Below are 22,432 nucleotides of genomic sequence, written 5' to 3' on the forward strand. Positions count from 1 at the left end.
CCGACAGACGGTTCAAAAACTATAAGCCTCCCTTTGGGGGCATAAAAAAAAACGTGGATGAAGCTAAATCATTTAGGCAGAAACATCAGTTTGATCAGGGTATCCAGAAGTTTTACATGCGTGAAGATGTGGGTTGATTGACCAGTCGCCAAATGTCTGATCGCTCCGCCTCTTAGGTCTATGGTCTGGAAATGCGAAACCTTCGACAAACAAGCTTCAAAATGACAGATACGATGATGCTGAAATGATGTCCATTACGATGTTGGCTAATATTTCTTTACTTACAAAAGATCATTATAACTAATAAGTTCGCATATCGTATTTTGGTATATTTCTCAAATTTGAACTTCTATACTGTATTTTCATATGTTCTCAAATTCTACACTTCATTTCAACTATGTAACCCTCTAAAAGAAAATATTATGCATATTTAACACAATATGAACTTCTTGAACAAATTTACATGAGGATTAGTATACTTTCTGTCACTTTATTAACATTTTGTTAATTGTTCTAAATTCTTGATATCATTTATTTATTCATTCAACTTTACTTGTGTTAATTCATTTCGGGTATACAAACGGTTGAAAGAGTTTCAAGCCTATAAGACATGCAGATTAATTAGGAACTGGTTAGATAGATACTGGTTACCAGAACATAAGGTATTTTTTCTTTTTCAATGCTATACAAGTTTTTATTGCCTGTATCTGTGTAAGAGAGGGGGAGAGAGTGGAGGGGAGGGGAAGCAGGAAGAGTGGGGTTGGGGAGAGTAGAGGAGACCTGGAGATTGCTTTATTTGGTATCTTTAATAGTTACTGGTTTTCAAAGTTATTGAAATGATTGCATGCAGCAATGTACCACTGTTATATATTTAAAACTTATTTAAATTGATTGCTCAATACGTTTATTCATCAAAAATCTTTGTGTACATGGGCAAGACACAAGATGGTACATCTGCGTCGGTCTACATACACATTTTGTGAAAGTGATTAAATTGCTTCTTAATGTGGATATCAAAGTATATCGTAATAATTATGTGATATTACATTTATTTCAAGAGATGGGTGTTCTGCTTCTGGCAAACACTTTTGAATGTGTCCATCAACACTACCAATGGTGTTGAAAGGCAGCATTGCTTGCTGAAACAGCAATATCTGAAGGAACATGGTTTTGGCGGAACATCAGCTTCACTCATTACAATTTTGATGAAGAAGTTTCTTCCTGACATGAAGAATAGGTTTGTGCTATTAAATGATGCTCATTTATGTGACCACTAGATTGTTTTATGTGAAATAAAAAATAGCAGATAAACTTTTGCTTGTAAGGCACCTAGCCTTTATCAGTCTCACACTAGCTGCATTTCTTTCCTATGAACGTAGTTGTTATTTGATCAACTGCGTTGGCATTGGTAAATATTTTTAGCTTGACTATATTTGGAGAGGTAAGAGCTATTGCTCTCACCTGGGCATTGGCGCCACACATAGTTTAACTTGCAAGTTGATATCTCAGGAACTTGAATGTATTGGATTGAAACTTTAAATAAGGCTTCCAGGTCTCGGACCCTACTAAAATAACCAAGTCAGAAAAGTCTTGATTGAATTTGATACCAATTACGGCTTATTCAAATTGGAAAATTTGATTTAAAGTTTTGCGTACAATATGTAATTTGAGTCAGAGCAACAACTAGCTTTATGTATTATCAGCAGTAAATAGCAACATATAGACTAAAGAAAATAGTGTAACAAAATTAAAAAGAACACTTGTAATGCCAAGCCATTGCAATATTTTCTTACTGCAGATATATCCAAAAGAATGTACAAGCTCTTGATCAGTGCAAGCAGTTTTCACAACACATGCCAGAGTTCCTCAAAAACAGGCCAAGGAAATTTGTCACTCACTGTCTTGATAGAATTCCTCCAAAGGTAGAAGAAATTGATGGTAATAAAATGCAGAAGCAGAATTCAACTCCACTGCAGTTCTTGGCCTCCAACCCATCTGGTAATGATTACACAGTTACCTATGAGTGTGATATTCCTGTATGCTCTTGTCCAGACTTTTCAAGTTTCACTGGCCTTGTAAGCATGTTTTAGCTGTGTTCTCAAAGTTTCCAGAACATGGTTGGGAAAGCTTAAATGGACTGTACACTAGTAATCCATCTTTCAATCTGGATTTCGAGATTATTATTATTATTATTATTATTATTATAAACTAAATAATATTTTGACGCAGTCTACTTTCGCTTTTGAATATCCGGTAATTGGCGTTAATTTTTTTGTTTACTGGTATTTTTATTTATTGAGAAGGTCGAGCAAACACTCGTGTTGTTGATACTAGTCATTTTACTCATTTTTAATTGAATAAATTTGAAAAAGACAGTATGATTCGTCATGCTTTTGTTCATTAAATAACTGGTACAATATATCGCAGTATATTGCAATATCCGCATACAATATTGCAATATATCGCAATACCAATTTTTGTGGCAATACCCACCCCTAGTTTAGTTACACCTTGGTTATAAGCTATGTTCAGCTTAACTAAAAATTCCTATACTTTGTATGAAATCAGGGAAGTTTCAAATCTTCCTATGCAGTACTCTGAAGACATTTGAAATTCTGCAAGACAAGTAAGTAACTTTGGCTGCCTCTTGGTGGCCTGCCACAGAAATGGTAGAAAGATAGTGACACTTTCAATCATCTACCTGTACAGACTCCGGAAGTAAATCAGTATGATGTGTGTTATGATCCAATAAATGAATGGATCCAAACATCAACCTATCCAGTGTGGAGCCAGAAATAAACCAGTATGTGATGTATTACATCAAATGAATGTACAGATTTAAACATCAACCTGTCCAGTGCAGAGCCACAAATAAACCAGTACGTGATGTGTTACATCAAATGAATGTACAGAATTAAACATCAACCTGTTCGGTGTGCACACTTGAAATAAACCAGTATTTGAAGTGGTCTGATCAAATGAATGTATCTATATAAACATCTCTTCTGTAAATAAGTATAATCAACAGTGGTCACAATGGCAATTACACCATTATCTTCTCAATAATCTTGAAAGCTGTAGTTAGTCAGCTGATTTTACTATGCAAATTCCTTTATAAAACCTGGTTGTGCCTACTGCTGTACATCATCAACTCTTCTCTGAAGTATGACCAAATCTATTATACATGTATCTAAGAATATATACATGTATCTAAGAATATATAATACATGTATCTAAAAATATATACATGATACATGTATATAAGAAAATATACATGATACATTATTTTACGTAATCTGCCTACTGTGAAATCATTAATATTCGTGGGGGACTAATTTTCATGGATTTTGTGGTTGAGTCAATCCGCGAAATTTAATCCCAATGAACAAGTAAAATTCCCATTCATTTTATGTTCAAAAGTTGAAATCCACGAATTCATATCCCCACGAAATTGCCGTTTTGACCAAAACCACAAAAATTCATGCCCACGAAATGAAATGGTTTTACAGTAGTTCTAATTCTAAAAATATAACATTAAAATATACTGCATCCACTGACAAAAATCTCTACAACAGTAACATTCTACTGTTATCTATTGCATAGTGTTTGAAATATTAGATTTCCTAAATAGTACAAAATCTACAACTTTCAAAGTACATTTATGTAGAACGAACTTAAATCTATGTCTATAAGACAATGTTCCAAATGTATTCAGATGTTCACACAGCTGTATAAATAAAATATTGTTAAAAAAACAAACTGTTGTTTCATTTTACCAAGTCAAGTAGTTAACATTCCATGTAACCTCAATACAGCATTATCACTTTAGAAATGAGCTGCGCCATGAGAAAACCAACATAGGGCATTTGCGACCAACATGGATCCAAACCAGCCTGCGCATCAGTACAGTCTGATCAGGATCCATGCTGTTCGCATATAAATTCTCTAACTGCAATACGCTTTGAAAGCCAACAGCATGGATCCTGACCACACTGCACGGATGCGCTGGCTGGCCTGGATCCATGCTTGTCACAAATGCATGTTGGTTTTCTCACGGTGTGGCTCAATACAATTTATGCACCTTAGTAACTCCAGACTATAATCAACACAACTTGTGCAAAAAGATAGTTAACAACACTGTAACATTTATACTACTGGTAAGTACAGTAGTCATGTTGCTGCATGTCTGGTGTGCATGGCATGTTTGAATCTAAATCTAATTCCAAGATCTTCCAGTTAGTGTTGCAACAGCAAAAACTGACTTTCAGCACTTGACTAACAACTGATTAACACATTTTTCAAACAAGTAAAAAGGCATAGAATGCTGTCAATCATCAAAATAGATGGGTACCTATTTTTGTGGATTTCACAAATCATTAATATAAATTTCCAGTTAATTTTATGCTCAAAAGTTGAAACTGACAAATTATAAGTCATGAAATATCTGCTTTAGCAAAAAGTGTGAAATTTTTGCCCACGAAATGAAATGATTTCACAGCATAACTAACATATATATCTGTTTACAACAAAGATCAACTTATCTTTCACTTGTGACTACCATGGTGATTGAAGTTGTCAAGTCTGTGAAAGATATTTCAATCCATACTGAAACAAACACATTTTGTCTATATATCTACAAACTTACCTTTTTCTCACATTGGAGACTATTAACACTGTGTCTAAAGCAGTCCTGCTATACTTTTCACTTACTTCTTACAAGTTCCTTATAAAAATGAATTTATTTTCTGCTGAAAGTTGTCAAAACTGTCCATCCTGAAGAATTCATCCCACATCAACAACATGTAGAGCAGTCTCTCCTCTTCAAGTTTAAAGCATTTCCACTTAAAACATTTACATTCAATGCATCAATGCAGACAAATCCTACAAACCTATCAAGTCATGTTTCAAACTTTCACTGCTAAGACATTCTGTGAGTTTATCTTAATAATAACTTTAAATTTTTTCTACAACTAACTTTTCATTTATATTTACTTTCGAGAAAGAAAGATAAAGTTTGGCCCTGATTCAATTGCTTTTTTATTATCTTGGCCTTTATGATTGAATCCTGATCTAATGTTTGAATACTTTGTTTTTTGTTGTACACATTTCTGTTTCTTGGTATTTACAGACACTTTATTCATCTTCTTTCTCTTTTTCTTACATGTAACACCTTTCACCAGGAACATTGCAGCCTGTATACATAATGCACTTACTCATATTTACCATTTATACAGTTTTTGTTCTTGCACATCGTCTGTTCAATGCCTGATCCATCATCCTACATCTACAAAGAGCTGTTCTTGCTCAGCTACTTTACGTAAAAGAATGTTCAACATAATTACAGACTGACTATATGTCTGAAATCCGACTGATTCTGTGTGTCAGAATACTTCATGGATTCCATGTATGACTGAATTAGGATATCATTAAAAGTTCCATTATGTTAATCATTTATATCTTCAACCTTGATCTGTGTTTCAAGGTACTGCTTTTACAGTGTGTTTTAACAACTGTTTTTCTAAAACTAAAAATCAGAAGTACCTGTTTCATTTTAACAACGCTAAAGAATCTGAGCTTTCCAATGCATGCATGTTTGATATAATTTCCAGTTCCTGTATATCCTCATCTGTTATGTTTTAAAAATTGTTTTGTCTTTTGATCAGAACTACCTGTTTCATTTTTAACAACGCTAAAGAATCTGAGCTTTCCAATGCATGCATGTTTGATATAATTTCCAGTTCCTATATATTCTCGTCTGTTGTTTTGAGTGCAAGAATCTTCTGGTTCAACTTCGACATTTTCAACAACATGCAATTCTCCAGACCCAATGCCCTAGCCTGTTTTCTCAGCTGAATCTATAAGCTGTTCTAATTTGCAATTTGATATTTCTTCTCAGTTCATTCTATTGACATTTTCACTAATCTATGTTACCTTTTCAAAATTACTCTTTTCTAGTGTTGTATCTAATATATCTTACATAAATTCTTCCTTAACACTTGCTGTTTCCAAACCATCTCCACCTGTTCCGTTTTTCCCCTTTTATTTACTATTTCTTATTCAAACTTCTTGGGTCAAAACTTTCGTTTTTACCACCTTTCTGAAAACTTGCAGCTCTTTCTTCATTTACATTGTCTATTGTGAAAATTTTATAATGCTCCTCAATTGCATTTTCATTCATTTATGGGAATAAGACTTTCAACAGAACAAGCTGCCAGAGTTTTTGGTGTAACAATGGACTGGTTATAGTTTTCTTTGTGATGTGCTTTATAACTGGACACAGTCACAATTTTGTATCTTCATCATCAATCAGGTTTACTACTCACGACAGTTGTCAAGCCTTATTTTGTAATGACAAAACACTGGCATGTAATGATCTCCTCTGAGCAAACAGCATAATAGCCAGATCCTCAGACAGGAAAGAAATAGCCATTTCTCCAACCTGTAATAGAAAATTGAGAGTATAAAATGTCAGCATGTAAACCTTACTCTGTGTTTGTATACATGTGTACATAATGTAAGAGATCCATAGTTGCCTTATATTCCTCACAAAAGTTTTACATTCAATTATCTTGGAAGAAGATCACCAATGGAACATTTCTTTGAAGAAATCTCAAGAATCAAACCAACCATGTAGGTGATGTTGCTTGCAGAATTCTTTATTTTTAGCTCTGGCAGAATAATTTGAACAATACCAAATAAACATTTGTGTGGCATTATTTTAAAAGTATGGACTTTCAGACAAGATTTTATCTTAAGTTTCTGCTATATATTTAAAGAGAAAAGTGACTCCATGCACTCTGAGAGGTCATGTTTTTGTTAAATTTGATTACCAGTAATTTTCAAACTTGAGAGAGGTCCATGCCAGTATATAACAGACCAAGTCTGATTTAATTCTGACCAGTAGTTTTAGAGAAGATATTAAAGTATAATTGTTGACACTGACAGATGGACAATAGACAATGGTGACAACACAAACTTACAAGTGCTCAGGTAATAAAGGGATCTAACTCAGTGTAATGGCTCTTCCTTTTGCTTGACAGAATATGGAAAGGTGAAAAATGTCAGAAAATATTGTCCAGCAGTTTTTGACAAGAAAATACTGTGAAATCATTTAATTTTGTCAGCACGAAATTACATAGTTTTGGCCAAAACAGCTGTTTTGTGAGGATGTAAATTTGTGATTTTTAAAAAAATAATTTCCACAGGACTAGATCAAGTATATCATTTTGTTCTCACATGTGAAACCTACACATGTCAAACAGCGCTACCATGGTTACCGAATCTGCAATCTACGCCGCAGGAGATTGCGAGTGATCATATGCCAATTAACAACCGCTTTATCTTATACGACCTCTAATTTGCAAAACTTAATAAAACTGTGAAATATTCAAAAAGTTGGTGCCAATTAAAGTGTCAAAACCATAGCACCTGGGATATAGTCTTGTTACAAAAGGAATGGTTTAGAATCAGAAAAGAAGGTTCCGTACATGGCTGTTGTTTTTATACATTAGTACAAGTATAATCATGAAAATGAAGTTTGCATCTAAAATTACAAGCTGTTGGACTGGTGCTAGCCTGGGAAGCAGTTGATAATATTTGTGCTTTGTCAGAAGAAATAATACATAATATCTATGCACTAAAGATCCGACTTAATTTGCACTAATTAGTGTTAATTGGCATTCATCGAGTTTCTGATATTTTCAACGCCTGGAGAAATCTGAAGTATTTCATTGACACAACTGATTATCGATTTTCTATAATTAACCTAATTAACATGTGATCATATAATGCGCTTGTTTGAAATGAAAACGAGGCAATGCTGCCGAAAATTCATCAATATTTGTAGATCACTAAGTCTGCATTTATATAACATTTTGATGGCTTTGACGCAAACTTACGTTTACTGACCCATTTAAAAGTTATTACAAAAAGCTGGAAAAGCTATGGGAGGTACAAACTGGTATTTGTCTATGATCCGGAAATGTTCGGAAACCTTCGGAAGTACACGATTCCAATCTGGTTTTTTTTCCGTGAGAATTCCGTTTCTATTTTTAACCATGGATTATTGCTTTCAGAAGTTATTGTTCTTTATCAAACACCCGCATATTTCGAAAGTAATATAGATACGCGCTACGGTCGGAAAACAGGTTTCCCCAGGCTGTCAATTTGCAGGTAGAAAAAAGTTAGAAATTGTCAGACTGGATTCCCAGGCTAGACTGATGCATGTGTTATTTCCTGCCGAGAAACTTGTAATGTGAATTGGGTAATAATGCATCAGATGCAAATCTAGCAAGTAATTTATAATATTTAATAGTTCCAAAGAACTTGTAGTTTACTACATGTTAGTAAAAACAAGTGAATGAAGTATTGTCATGCAATACAAAATCCCCTACTAGAAGGCACTTAATTTTCTCTATTGTTATTTATAGTAACAACAAAGGGAAGTTAATCATAATAAAAACAAGAGGGCCGTGATGGCCCTATATCGCTCACCTGAGTACCATTGCACTTAATGATAAGATAAAGTTTTGACATAGATCACATAGGCATATACATTAAATAGCATCAGGATAAATATTTTCTTGTAACAGTCCCTTTTGACCTATGGGTCACATACCAGTCAGGGCCAATCTCCATACCAAGTTTGAGGGTCCTAGGCTCAAATGCTGCATTTTTGTACTAGCATGACTATTCCTTACCCTGGAAGACTTAAATAACATTTAAAACCAATCTCATTAGATGCTGCTGAGGTATATTCATTTACATAAAATAAAGGGAGGTAATTTAACATAAATTCAGTCAAAAGTTATCTACCCTGATTGTCCGAGTCCATCTGATGGCATAAATGACATTTCAAATCAGTATCTTCATTGGTTACTGAGATAACCCATTTTAATTTGAAACAAAGGGAGGTAATTTGACATAAAATCAGTCCATAGTTATCTACCCTGATAGTCTCAGTCCAACTAATGACAATAATGAAATTTCAAATGAGTCCTATAAATACTTACTGAGATAAATCCATTTTTATTAAAATGAGGGGAGGCAATCATGCATTGGTATATGCATGTAGAAGATACAGAGCAATATATTAGAAAAGAAAGTAAAAGTAGAAACTTCTTACCATGGAAGACATAAATAACGTTTCAAACCAATCTCAATAGAAGCTACTAGGTATATTCATTTACATAAAAAAACAAAGGGAGGTAATTTGTCATAAATTCAGTCAATATCATGTATCTTCACTGATTGTCCAAGTCAATTTGATGGCATAAATGAAATTTCAGATCAGTATCTTCATTAGTTAGTAATATGGAGATATACCAATTTTAATTTGAAACAAGAGGGTCATGATGACCCTGGATCGCTCACCTGAGTAATATGAGCTACATGTTTCAAAAGTCAAACTGATGATAAAATATTAAAAAGGTCAGTAGGTCACATTCTAAGTCTATATAAAACTTCGGACCCCCAGGGCAGGCTTCTTTTCACCCAAGGAGTACAATTTGAACAATTTTGGTTGAGGACCATAAGACAATGCTACATTACAAATATCAAAGGTCTAAGTGTTGTGGTTTCAGACAAGAAAATTTCTAAACTTTTTTTCCTATACAAGTCTATGTAAAACTTGGGACCCCTGGGGCTGGGCCATATTTGACCCTAGGGGAATAATTTGAACAATCTTAGTAGAGGACCACTAGATGATGCTACATACCAAATATCAAAGCCCTAGGCCATATGGTTCTGTACAAGAAGATTTTCAAAGTTTTCCCTATTTAAGTCTATATAAACCATGTGACCCCCGGGGCGGGGCCATATTTGACCCTAGGGGAATAATTTGAACAATCTTGGTAGAAGACCACTAGATAATGCTACATACCAATTATCAAAGCCCTAGGCCATATTGTTCTGTACAAGAAGATTTTCAAAGTTTTCCCTATATAAGTCTATATAAACCATTTGACCCCCGGGGCGGGGCCATATTTGACCCTAGGGGGATAATTTAAACAATTTTGGTAGAGGACCTTTAGATGATGCTGCACACCAGATATCAAAGCCCTAGGCCCTGTGGTTTTGGGCAAGAAGATTTTTAAAGTTTTTCCTTTTGGTTGCCATGACAACCAGAGTTCTGCATGGAATGAAATTCTTTGAACAATTTTGAAAGGGGACGACCCAAGGATCATTCCTGTGAAGTTTGGTGTAATTCTGCAAAGTGGTTTTCAAGAAGAAGATCTTTTTTAGAAAATGTTGACGGACAAACGACACACGACGCACGTCACACGACGGACATTGAGCGGTCACAATAGCTCACCATGAGCCTTTGGCTCAGGCGAGCTAATAAAGGGAGGTACTTTGACATAAAATCAGTCCATAGTTATCTACCCTGATTGTCTGAGTCCAACTAATGACAATAACGAAATTTTAAATGAGTCCTATCAGTACTGACTGATATAAATCCATTTGATTAAAATCAGGGGAGGTAATCAGATATAAAATAACTCTAGAACTATGACTGGATCTGACAGATTCATCATGTAATCCAAGATTTATTGTTGTTGAAGATATCAGATACACAAATCAAACCATAAATGAACTCTCTATATGGCTGCAAAAGCCAAAATAGCAAATTTTGGACCTTTAAGGAGCCATATCTCTGAAATCCATGATGGGATCTGGCCAGTTTTTGCAAGTTTGTTTGTTTGTTTGTTTTGGGTTTAACGCCGTTTTTCAACAGTATTTCAGTTATGTAACGGTGGGCAGTTAACCTAACCAGTTTTCCTGGATTCTCTACAAGTACAAACCTGTTATCCGCAAGTAACTGCCAACTTCCCCACATGAACGATCAGAGGTGGAGGACTAATGATTTCAGACACAATGTCGTTTATCAAATAGTCACGGAGAATATACGCCCCTCCCGAGGATCGAACTTGCGACCCCGCAATCCGTAGACCAACGCTCTTACCTACTGAGCTAAGCGGGCGGGTTAGTTTTTGAAAGTAATTGAGATATTATGCCTATACAAATTGTGTGCAAGTTTGATTAAAGTTGATTGCAAAAAGTTGTCTCTATCGTGTTCACAAGCACAAAATAGCGGATTCTGGCCATTTAAGGGGCCATAACTCTGAAACCCATTACAGGATCTGGCCAGTTTTTGAAAGGAACTGAGATATTATGTCAATACAAGTTGTGTGCAAGTCTGATTAAAGCTGACTGCAAAATGTTGTCTCTATCGGGTTCACAAGCCAAAAATAGCAAATTTTGGCCCTTTCAGGGGCCATAACTCTTGAGCCCATACTGGGATCTGGCCAGTTTTCTAAAGGAACCAAGACATTATGCCAGTACAAGTTGTGTGCAAGTTTTATTTAGGTATTGGACCCGTAATAGAGTACCTCCTTTTTGAAGAGTATTCAATTCCTACCATAAACCTACGTAGACTGCAATTTTCAGGGGGGCGTAGGTTCAAGCCCCACTGGGACCAAAATTTTTTTCCCCATATTTTTCTTTTTTTCTAGTAAGTTTTTACTTCTTTCAAGACTTATTACGGATGTATTGTACAAAAGTAGAAAATTTTCATTTTATAAGCGATTTCTTCTTGTTAAAAGTGAATTTACCTCTGAATCAGGAGGGGTAGAGTTAGACATCTTTAAAAATACTGAGTTACATGCGGTAAAAGTTCTCTCTTTTGCATTCATTCTTTAGATTACATATTGTAGAAGAAATGCAGGTAGATTTTACTTCTGCCCCAAGGTTTTCTTTGAATGAAGTGAGCAAAATTCAAAACAGTCCCACAGGATTCAACCTTAATTTTTCACTGTTTGAGTTAGAATTCTGTCTCATTAAATCTGTTTACTTGAGACACCCTAGAAAAAATAATATTTACAGTCTTATTTTGTGTTTTATAATTGTTTAACAATAGTTTGATGTTTCTTTTATCAAAATTAATGCTATAATGAATTCTCTGCAAATGTTTTAGATAGTGGCCATCACATTGAAATTTTTCTCTACTTGAGCTGGAGAAATACCATAAATTAATCAAAATTTACTAAAAATGGCATGGTAAAAGTTGTTTAAAATTTGCAACATAGTGCAAAACATGGTCAATTTTAAGAATATACCAAGCAAATGCCATTTTTTAAACATTACTATTAGGGGTCCAATACCTTTTAAAGTTGATAGCAAAATGTTGTCTCTATTGTGATCACAAGCCAAAAATAGCAAATTTTGGCCCTTTGCCCTTTAAGGGTCCATAACTCTGGAACCCATGATGGGATCTAGCCAGTTTTTGAAAGGAACCAAGATATTATGCCCATACAAGTTGAGTGCAAGTTGGACTAAAATCATTCAAATACAAAATGTGGTCTCTATCGTGTTCACAAGGAAATTGTGGACGGACTGACGGACGACGATCACGAAAGCTCACCTTGTCACGTGACAGGTGAGCTAAAAATCTAAAGTTCTAAAAACAAGGGTGCCTCATGGTGGTGAACATTTGTGCCAAGTTACATCAAAATCCCTCCATGCATAAAGAAGAAATGCTCCGGACAATGTCATTCTTGAATTTGACCTTTGACCTCTAAGTGTGACTTTGACCTAGGGACCTGGTTCTTGAGCAAGACAATCCCTCTAATGGTGGTGAACATTTGTGCCAAGTCACATCAAAATCCCTCCACGTATGAAGAAGAAATTCTCCAGACAAAGTCGAGGAGTGTGACCTTGACCTTAGACCTAGGGACCTTCTTCTTGCGCATGACACTCCATCTCATGGTGTTGAACATTTGTGTCAAGCAATATTAAAATCCCTTTTAAAGATTGTTGAGTTACAGAAGTGACAGGAAAAAAACCCTTTTGGCCTTTGACTTCCAAATGTGACCTTGACCTTTCAGCTATGGGCCCAGGTTTTGTGCATGACATGTCTCATCCTTGGGAACATTTGTGTCAATTGATATTTAAATCCTGTGTTGCATGACAAAGTTATAGACCGGACAAGAAAAAATTCCTATTGATCTTTGTTTTCCAAATGTGACCTTGACCTTTAAGCTAGGGTTTTTGGTGTTGCACATGACAGGTCATCTCATCATGGGGAACATTTATGCCAAGTAATATTGTAATCCTTTGATGGATGACAAAGTTACTGACTGGACAGGTAAAAAATATGTTGACCACTGACCTCCAATTGTGACCTTGTCCTTTGAGCTAGGGGTCCTGGTTTTAAACCTCACAAGTCGTCTCATCATGGGGATATTTGTGCCAAGTAATATCTAAATCCTTTAGGAATGACAGAGTTATGGACCAGACATGAAACAGACCCTGTTCATGCCATATAAACATTTGACTGCCAAGTGTGACCTTGACCTTTGAGCTAGGCGTCTGAAAGTTTGGCACGACACATCATCTTATTATAAGGTATATTTGTGGAAAGTAATATTAAAATCACTTCATGGATGGCAGAGTTATGGACCGGACAGGAAAAAAAGTCCTCAACGTAGACCTTCGACCTCCAATTGTGACCTTGACCTTTAAGCCAGGGGTCTGGGTCTTGCGCATGACATGTCCTGTCATCATGGTGAACATTTGTGCCAAGTTATATTAAAATCCCTTCATGAATGACAGAGTAATGGACCGGACAGGAAATTGTGGCCAGACGGACGAATGGAATGACAACGGAAAAGTGCATTCCTATAGTCCCCAAAACTGGTTTTCAACCTGTAGGGGACAACTAACGACTAGTGTATAAACATTTTAGAGCAGGTTCGAATAAATGCAAATAACAGCTGCAGCATATATTGTGTGGTCTGTCACGTGAAGCTACGTCAAACTACTATTTTTAGTATCTACTTTTACCTTGACGAGCATTGTCGTAAACAAACCACGTGTAAATAAAACGGTTTTGTTCCAACGCATACCTATCTTTATCGTTGATGGAGCCTCCATAAACTGCACGAAAGCTGCAGGTCAGTTGTAACTGCCACATGCACACAACTATGGATCAGATCAGACATCTATGGCGACTTTTTTGGCGACGTAATACAATTTACATTATCTTTGGCAGTTTGTTCATTGGTGACTTAATTTCGTGGTTGGGCTGAGTCACAAAATCCACGAATTTCAAAATTAATCCTCCACAAATAATAATGATTTCACAGTATTTATAAGTGGCTATTCCCTCTGCTGGCCTTATCTTTGATAATTTCAAAGTTTTTGTACAGGGTCTCCAGACGATAATTGAAACTATGTTATTTCGAAATCCAGTCAGTATAGTATTTCATATAGGTAATGATAAGAAAGATTTCACTCAAATAAATAAATACAGCTAAGAAATATACCTTTGCGACATTTTTGGTTTGGCTAAAAGCTGTCCGTGGCTTCACAATCATAAATGCTGTATCCCTTGACAACAGTCTACTAAATTCATAGCTTGGGTCATATTTCCAACATTTTTCTGTTTATCAATTATTTTGAAGAAATGTAGGGTATCTTCTGTCCAGTACTAAAAAATAGAACAAACAGCATGACCAGATGCAAGTTCCAATTTGCACAAAAATAAGCATACAAAAAAACTTATTTCAAATTATTTTTTGCCATTCACTTGACAAGATATATGAAAATAAATCTGTCACAAAATGATTGACCACTTTTGTATAGAAGACAAATTAGATATTGAATTTACACAGCATCTGCTGCATAAATATCATACCTGGTGTTCACTTTGTTAAATATGTTTTGATCATTATACTGAAACAAATATTCACTATAGATCTAAACATACTTGATTAAAAGTTATGCTCAACAAGAGGGACACTATGGCCCTATGTCGCTCACCTGAGATAAACTGCTTGCTTCAACAGTTTTGAAAGATAATTATGCAAGGAAAATGTCTGTGAAAATATGAAACAGTTATATTTGTACAATCTTTGTAATGGGCCAGCAATTTCTGACAACGATTTTAAAATCAGGCCTGCTGTTTCTGACAAGAACATTTTTAAAGTTTGCAATATACACATATAGGGAAGACGTGACCACATCCCCTAGCAACCATGTTTTTTGACGAATCAGAAAAATTTGAACAAACTTTGTAGAGGGTCAAACAATTACCTTTTATGTGATATCATTTTAAAATCGGGCCAGCAGTTTCCTAAAAGAAGATTTTTAAAGTTTCCACCATAAACATACAGGGAAAAGTGACCACACACCCTGGCGGCCATGTTTTTGACAAATCAAAATAATCTGAATATTCTTGGAAGAGCGTCACACAAGGACATTTTGTGTGAAATTATTTTATAATCGGGTCCGAAGTTTAATACAAGAAGATTTTAAAATTTCCACTATATACATATAGGGAAAAGCAGCCACGCCCTCTGGCGGTCATGTTTTTTTAAGAATCCCAAAAAATTGAACAATCTTGGTAGAGGGTCACATAAGGACCATTTGTGTGAAATTAATTTAAAATCTAGTCAGCAGTTTCATACTATATACAAATGGTGAAAGTAACCAAGCCCTCTGGTGGCCATGTTTTTTGACAAATCAAAATTATCTGAACAACCTTGTTAGACAGTCACACAAAGACCATTCTATATTATATCATGTCATGTATTATTTTCATCATGTGCTTTTATCTTTACATTTTGTGCATCTTTTAATATATTTTGTCCTAATTTTTTTTTTATTATATTCTGTCAATACAGTCTTATATTTTGTAATGAAGTTATTATATCAAAACTGTGCAAACTTTGTAATGTAGTGGTAATTTTAACTTTATTACGATGTAGTGGATATTTTAATTTTACCGTGGTGAGGCAGGTTATCATCCCTCTCCTAGATTTTCAATTCCTTAATCCATATTTTGATACCACATTTACTTTCTAATAATAATTTGTAACTGTAATTTTATATTAATTTCTAAATTCTCCTTTCTAGCCTAAACAGTCCGAAACCTTATTAAAAACCAAATCTTACAAACTTTCCACCAAAACCTTAATCCCGCCTTCCTAACATGCCTGCCAAACTCTCCTGTCCAATCAAAACTCTTATTTAAACTGATACTCCTAATGATCTATATTAATTACTTTATTACCCAATGTGCAAGACTACAAGATCAAAGATAGTAACACCTACTTGATATCTCTTTTCAAGTTGACCAACATTATGTATAAACAGACTGGATGCTGTGTTCTTGCAGACACCAGTTTATGCATGTGTTTGACCAGTAAGAAGCATCTAATATTATTAATTATAACTAATTATACAACAGTACCTTAAATTTCGAGGGCTCAGAGTGAAACTAGTATAAGTGTATATAGAAATAGAAGCAGATAGACTAGCTTCCCTCTGAGCCCTCGCTTTACCCATGAGGTATCCAGCCCATAGATAATTAAGCTATAAAGTGTATGATTACTGAATATATATAACCCTTTCTTAAAATATTGTATTATAAAAAGAAATTCACAATTAAAATCATATCAAAATCAATCAACATATTCATTACTCTGTTACATTACTATGAAAACACAACATAGAACGATATAATACATAACACACAGTACATATCCATATTGGCAGGCTCTTTGTGAAATCTGCTATATCGGCAGTTTCATTGCATAGGCACTGACTATTCTTTGCTATAAACAATGTCCAGTTTGCTAAAAAAGGTGAACTAGATGCCAATGGGCAACATGTCGAGCCCGCCCTTTAACCCATAACTGTGTCCTTGACCTTTGAGATAGAGTCAGTCTCATTCAGTTAAATGTTCATGCAAAATATAAACAAGATTCCTCAACGCATGTCAAAGTTATGGGCTGGATAAGATCTGACATGACCTTTGACCTCAAACTGTGACCTTGACCTTTGAGACAGGAACCTAGGGTTTGCGCATGACACTCCATCTCACTGAGGTTAACATTCATTCCAAATATAAACAGCAAATTCAATGAATTGGTATCCCCCGCCGAAAGGGTTTGTGGTGAGGAATGGCAAAAAAATATACTCGTCAAAAAGTTAAGGATGTTACTAAGAAGCAAATAATTTCAGTAGTTAAAATCATTCTAACAGAAAACAAATGCCTTTGGGGCTGGGTGTGGGGGGGGATAGCGGGGATGACTGGGTGAGGGTATAAAACTTCACATGTTGATTATGAACATTGATGGAAAAATAAAAATGAAAAAAAAATGGCGGGGGGGGGGGGGGGGGGGGGGGGGGGATGCATGATCGGGATGGTGGGCATGACTGAGTGGAGAGTGAGGTGGGGAAAAGGTACAACTTTGCATGTTAAGATATTCATGGATGGTTTGAGGTGGGAGGGGGAGGGGGTGTGACCAAGGCAAGATGGTGACCAGGTGTGGGTACACAACTTCACATGTTTATAAAAAATGTTCATGGAAAAGAATGAAAGAAGTTTAATAAGATTCTACCAATTGGTTGGTTTGTAATGTACAAATCTGTGGATTTTAAAACAATGAAAGGGCAATAACTCTAAAGGAAACTGAATCCAAAAAAAATAAATTGACGGGCACCATCGCATTATGCTGGTTCATGTTTATTTCAACTTTTATGAAATTCTACCTTATAGTTACTGAGAAATGGCTGCAGACTGACATATTTAGGCATTTTTCATTAAATCAAGGGCAATAACTCTAAGGGAAATTGACTAATCCAAAAAGAAACTTGACGGGCATCATCGCAGTATGTTGGTTCATGTTTATTTCAAGTTTCATGAAATTCTACCTGCTAGTTACTGAGAAATGTCTGTGGACGGAGGGGTATAACAAGATTGCTCCATGCATGTCAAAGTTATGGTCCGGACAAACAAATACGGACAGACACATGCACGCACTTACACCGAACAGCCATTTGGACAACTATGTCTTCGCATTCACAAGCGTGCTCGACAATAATCGGACAAAAATGCTGCTCAAAAGTAAGTAGAGCATGGAACACTAGAATAACTTTACTATGTACTGTAGTGTTTACTTTTTAATTATCAGCAGTTTTGTTTGCAAACTCGAAATTAGTTGATGGTGTGATGACATGGAAACACTAGCCCGACCTTTTCCACAGTCTTGAACGAGTTTTTGCTTTGATACTATACAAATCAAGTGCACTATTAGTATTCATTTTTTAATATCCTTCCAAAAAATACTGACAAATAGGCCGAAATGTAAATGGAATTATGCAAAACCGCTTACTTGCATTTTTTTTCGGTGCACCGGTGGTCTCTCTGCACACCCAATTTGATGCATAGTCAGGCTTTCTGCATTACGCACAGGCAGGCTCTATGCTAATGACTATTTGGACACATTATAGCTTAATTAATTTGGCGCGTAGGTCTGAATTTTTATAACTGTCAACCATCTCACCTTTTTTAAAAACATTAAAAACCAAGCTGAAAATGAGTTTACTATCGACCCATAATATAACTACTAGTATATCAAAATACATATAAAAGATTTACATTGAAGTGACAATTTTTCAATTTATAGATGTAAGATTTTTTTTATTTAACCAGGAATCCTTAAGACGTCTGAAAAGTCACAAGGCAGTTTAAATTTCAGATGTTCAAACCTTTACGCGCACGCTTCGTTTCACAAAATTTACTACATATCTGTGCAGTGCTCTTAACAGCCGACTTACACCAAGAAATGTTATTTTGAAAAGTTGTTTCTCCTCTTAAATTTCTTTCACCAGTGTTTCACTTATTTGACCAATCAGACCAAGGTCATGGTCTGCACTGTTCCAATTCAGTCAATAAATTTTCAGTAAACACTCCTTCAAATAATAAATTGTATTGCCTAAAGTGAATGATGGACCAGTCCATTTTAGAAATTTAGCAGGGTAAATGTAACACAAGCACAAAAGTGTTGTATTTTGGTCAGTTATTACATACAAATTTCAGCTGTGCCTGTCAGTTTTCAAAGATGTTTTTAAGTCTAATTTCTGTGTATTCTTGATGTACATTTACTATTATGTCTTGTGTGATTATAAATTACGATAAAATTTGATTAAATTAGTGTCTGGGGCAGGGTCACACAGAACTGGCCTGAACTGACCGAAATTCTGTTCAAGCAGAGCCTTCTATCTCAAAGGCACTTCCCCATCTGCGCGCAATCTGACTAAAGTACTTGATCTTCTAAACAAAGATCTGCGAATAACCTATTCACATTCATCTTTTTGTATATTTTGATTTCCCATATTGCTATTTTTATTTTACGCAAATCTATTCTTATTTGACCAATCAGACAACAAGTTTGAACAAGCATTTAGCTGACCATCAAAATAGCGTCATATGACATAAAGTGAGAAAAATGTGCAGTGTGTCCAAGGTTCGAACCCAGGATCCCTCGCTTACAGGGCGAGTGCGCTACCAACTACTAACCAGCTGCCTGACACATATTCTCCCCTTATGTGACCAAGTCCGTACCATGACATATGATACCTCTGAATACACGAGGTGGTCGTCATTATTATAAACAGTATGGCATCTAGAGAGGTCACAACGTTTTTCTATTTTTATACCTACTGACCTAGTTTTTGACCGCATGTTACCCAGTTTCGAACTTTATCTAGATATCATCAAGGTGAACATTCAGACTAATTTTCATGAAGATCCATTGAAAAATATGGCCTCTAGAGAGGTCAAAAGGTTTTTCTATTTTTAGACCTACTGACCTAGTTTTTGACCGTAGTTGACCCAGTTTCAAACTTGACCTAGATATCATCAAGATGAACATTCAGACCAACTTTCATACAGATCCCATGAAAAATATGGCCTCTAGAGAGGTCACAAGGTTTCTCTATTATTTGACCTACTGACCTAGTTTTTGAAGGCACGTGACCCAGTTTCGAACTCTACCTAGATATCATCAAGGTGAACATTCTGACCAATTTTCATGAAGATCCATTGAAAAGTATGGCCTCTAGAGTGGTCACAAGGTTTTTCTATTTTTAGACCTACTGACCTAGTTTTGGATCATACGTGACCCAGTTTCGAACTTGACCTAGATATCATCAAGATAAACATTCTGACCAACTTTCTTAAAGATCCCATGAAAAATGTGACCTCTAGAGTGGTCAGAAGCAAAAGTTTACGCACGGACGCCGCGCGATCACAAAAGCTCACCTTGTCACTTTGCGACAGGTGAGCTAACAAGAGGGCCATGATGGCCCTATTTCGCTCACCTGTTATCATGGCACTTGAGGACAAGAAGGTCCTCAGAAAAAATATCTAAGTCCAAAGGACAGGAACAACAAAGGGAAGAATTTTAACCAAAAAGAAAAACAAGAGGGCCAAGATGGCCCTAGGTCGCTCACCTAAGAAACACTCCATAACAGTGTAAAACATGTTTGACCTAGTGATTTCATGGAAACAAATATTCTGACCAATTTTCATTAAGATTGGACCAAAAAATTGGTCTCTTGCGATAAAACAAGCATTTCCTTAGATATGACCTAGTTTTTGACCCTAGATGACCCATGTTCAAACTCGACCTAGATTTTATCAAGGCAATCATTCTGACCAAAATTCATGAAGATCAACTGAAAAATACAGCCTCTATCACATACGGCTAAAACAAGATCAGATAGGGAAAATGAAATGGGCCCATGTTATGGTGATGGCATTCCTTACTGTTGACAGATAGGGAATAAGTACTTTGTGCATGTAAAAGAACAGGTTTTGGGCTTTCTTAAGATGTATAATATTACATACTTTCCTGCGATTTCTTACACACTGTAATAGATAATATGGTCGAAAAATGGTGTTTTTTCATCGTTATGGTGTTGCAAATAAAAAATGGCAAATTTTAGCAAGCAAATGATCAAAGCAGTATTACATTAATGTGAATTGGCAATAACAGACTTAAAATGTGGCATTTCAAATTAAAGAATGTCAAATTATTTCTTTATCAGTGAAGGAATTAAGTTTTAATAAAAAAAATACGAAAACAGGCCTTCGTTATGTTTTTTTGGTTTTTGAAGGTCTGTCTCTATCACCCTATTACAAAGGCAACAGTGATATGCCAGATACAGTATGGTAGTGTGTGCTGTTGCTGATAATCATATACCACTCTGAATATAAGATTTTGCTTCAGGTCCAAATGAAAAAAATTGAGTCATAATTTGGTAACATGACTTTTTCGTAGTGTCCGTAGATCAATGTTTGCAATACGTAAATTGTAAGACCCACAAATAATATTTACTATTTTGTATTATTTTCTATTTGAGACTGTCTCAGAGAATTAGCAGAACTAAACATCTTTCTGCTTCTGCGACTGGTTATTTGTTGGGAAGCAACAGAAATTTGTCCGTAGACCGTAGTGTCCGTAGATCAATAATTTAACTGTAGATAATTTTCTTAAAACCAGTACATAATCAATGAGCTTGGGATATTATTGATGTTTTTAAGGATATACTGATTCCAAAGAGATAAAACTTTCATCTTTCAGCGTATTTTAGAAAAATATGTTTTTGTCTATCTTTTCAAGTGAAAATGAACTTTAGCAAGCTAATAAAACGAGTTTCACTAAGTGTACTTTAGCCAGATTGCGTTATTTACATACAGTATAACTATCCAATAAGAATCAGCAAACTAATAAAGTACATTTAACCACACTTGGTCTCTTAACAGAGCGATTTTTTATATTGTCACTTGATCTACGGACACTACAAGAATGCATGATATGTATACAATCTCTAATATACTTAGTGTTTTACAGCTTTTTGAAAAATTAACATTATAAAAGGTATATTATACCAAAATGAGGCCAAAAAGAAACATTACAAAAGATAACAATGAAGAGAATGAAAAGAATTATGTGCCTGAGAGTAAGAAGGCCAAATTATGTGTAGATACAGGGCAAAAGTTAAAAGTGACAGTGCAAAATACGAAAAGATGAAACTTAAGGACAGAGAGAGGAAAAAAGGGAAAGGGAAATGCAGAGAATAGCAAAACAGACTGATCCAGTACTGTGCAATGAACTAAGACGTCAAAAAAGAGAACAACAGAGAAGATTTAGGAATAAACAGAAGTTAGATAAATCCTTGATAGATATTTCCCTCTATTATAGTTCTTGATTCAAATAAAAATTACGGAACAGACATAATGTTGCGCAAGAAATATTCTCATATGCCATTCTCTGTTAAAACACTAAAAGTTAGAATAACGTCACGTTATCGTGCGGTGACGTTAATGTTTTTGTTGCAAACAAGAAAGAGTGCTACTATATTTTATCTACTATTTTAGTTTAAAGGCATATTAGAATCGAAATAATTCGGGCGGTAATATGTCGTACAAAATAATTGCACTAGGACTGCGCCCTCTTTAAATTATTACGCCCGACGTATAACCGCCCATCGTGCATAGTGTTAAAAAACTCTTTTACTATAAATTATTTCTTAAACAAGAGCTGTCGGAGGACAGCAACGCTCGACTATTCAACAGCCT

The 22,432-nt window shown here is 35.4% G+C and overlaps 1 protein-coding gene and 1 long non-coding RNA gene across 3 annotated transcripts in view; one reads left to right on the forward strand and one right to left on the reverse strand.

The window, feature by feature from the left end:
- The first annotated feature begins 928 nt into the window (after nucleotides 1-928).
- LOC128549740 (uncharacterized) lies at nucleotides 929-2,132 on the forward strand. Its single transcript, XM_053527187.1, has 2 exons — nucleotides 929-1,237; nucleotides 1,799-2,132. The coding sequence occupies exons 1-2, from the start codon at nucleotides 1,206-1,208 to the stop codon at nucleotides 2,088-2,090; spliced, it is 324 nt and encodes a 107-aa protein (XP_053383162.1). The 5' UTR covers nucleotides 929-1,205; the 3' UTR covers nucleotides 2,091-2,132.
- A 210-nt stretch (nucleotides 2,133-2,342) lies between these two features.
- The window catches only part of LOC123541484 (uncharacterized), a 35,679-nt gene continuing 15,589 nt past the window's right edge, over nucleotides 2,343-22,432 (reverse strand). For both annotated transcript variants that reach the window (XR_008367907.1, XR_006684533.2), the window contains exons 2-3: nucleotides 14,325-14,488; nucleotides 2,343-6,439 (exon numbers count right to left, since the gene is read on the reverse strand). This is a non-coding gene — a long non-coding RNA (uncharacterized LOC123541484). The remainder of the gene's footprint in view (nucleotides 6,440-14,324; nucleotides 14,489-22,432) is intronic.

Source organism: Mercenaria mercenaria, chromosome 16, assembly GCF_021730395.1.
Source record: "Mercenaria mercenaria strain notata chromosome 16, MADL_Memer_1, whole genome shotgun sequence".
NCBI lineage: Eukaryota > Metazoa > Mollusca > Bivalvia > Venerida > Veneridae > Mercenaria > Mercenaria mercenaria.

Excerpts from the sequence above, each read along its gene's own strand:
- LOC128549740 (XM_053527187.1), top strand. The coding sequence starts at position 1,206 with ATGAAGAAGTTTCTTCCTGACATGAAGAATAG. Across the intron at positions 1,238-1,798 it reads CTTCCTGACATGAAGAATAG|ATATATCCAAAAGAATGTAC; the intron begins GTTTGTGCTATT and ends TTCTTACTGCAG.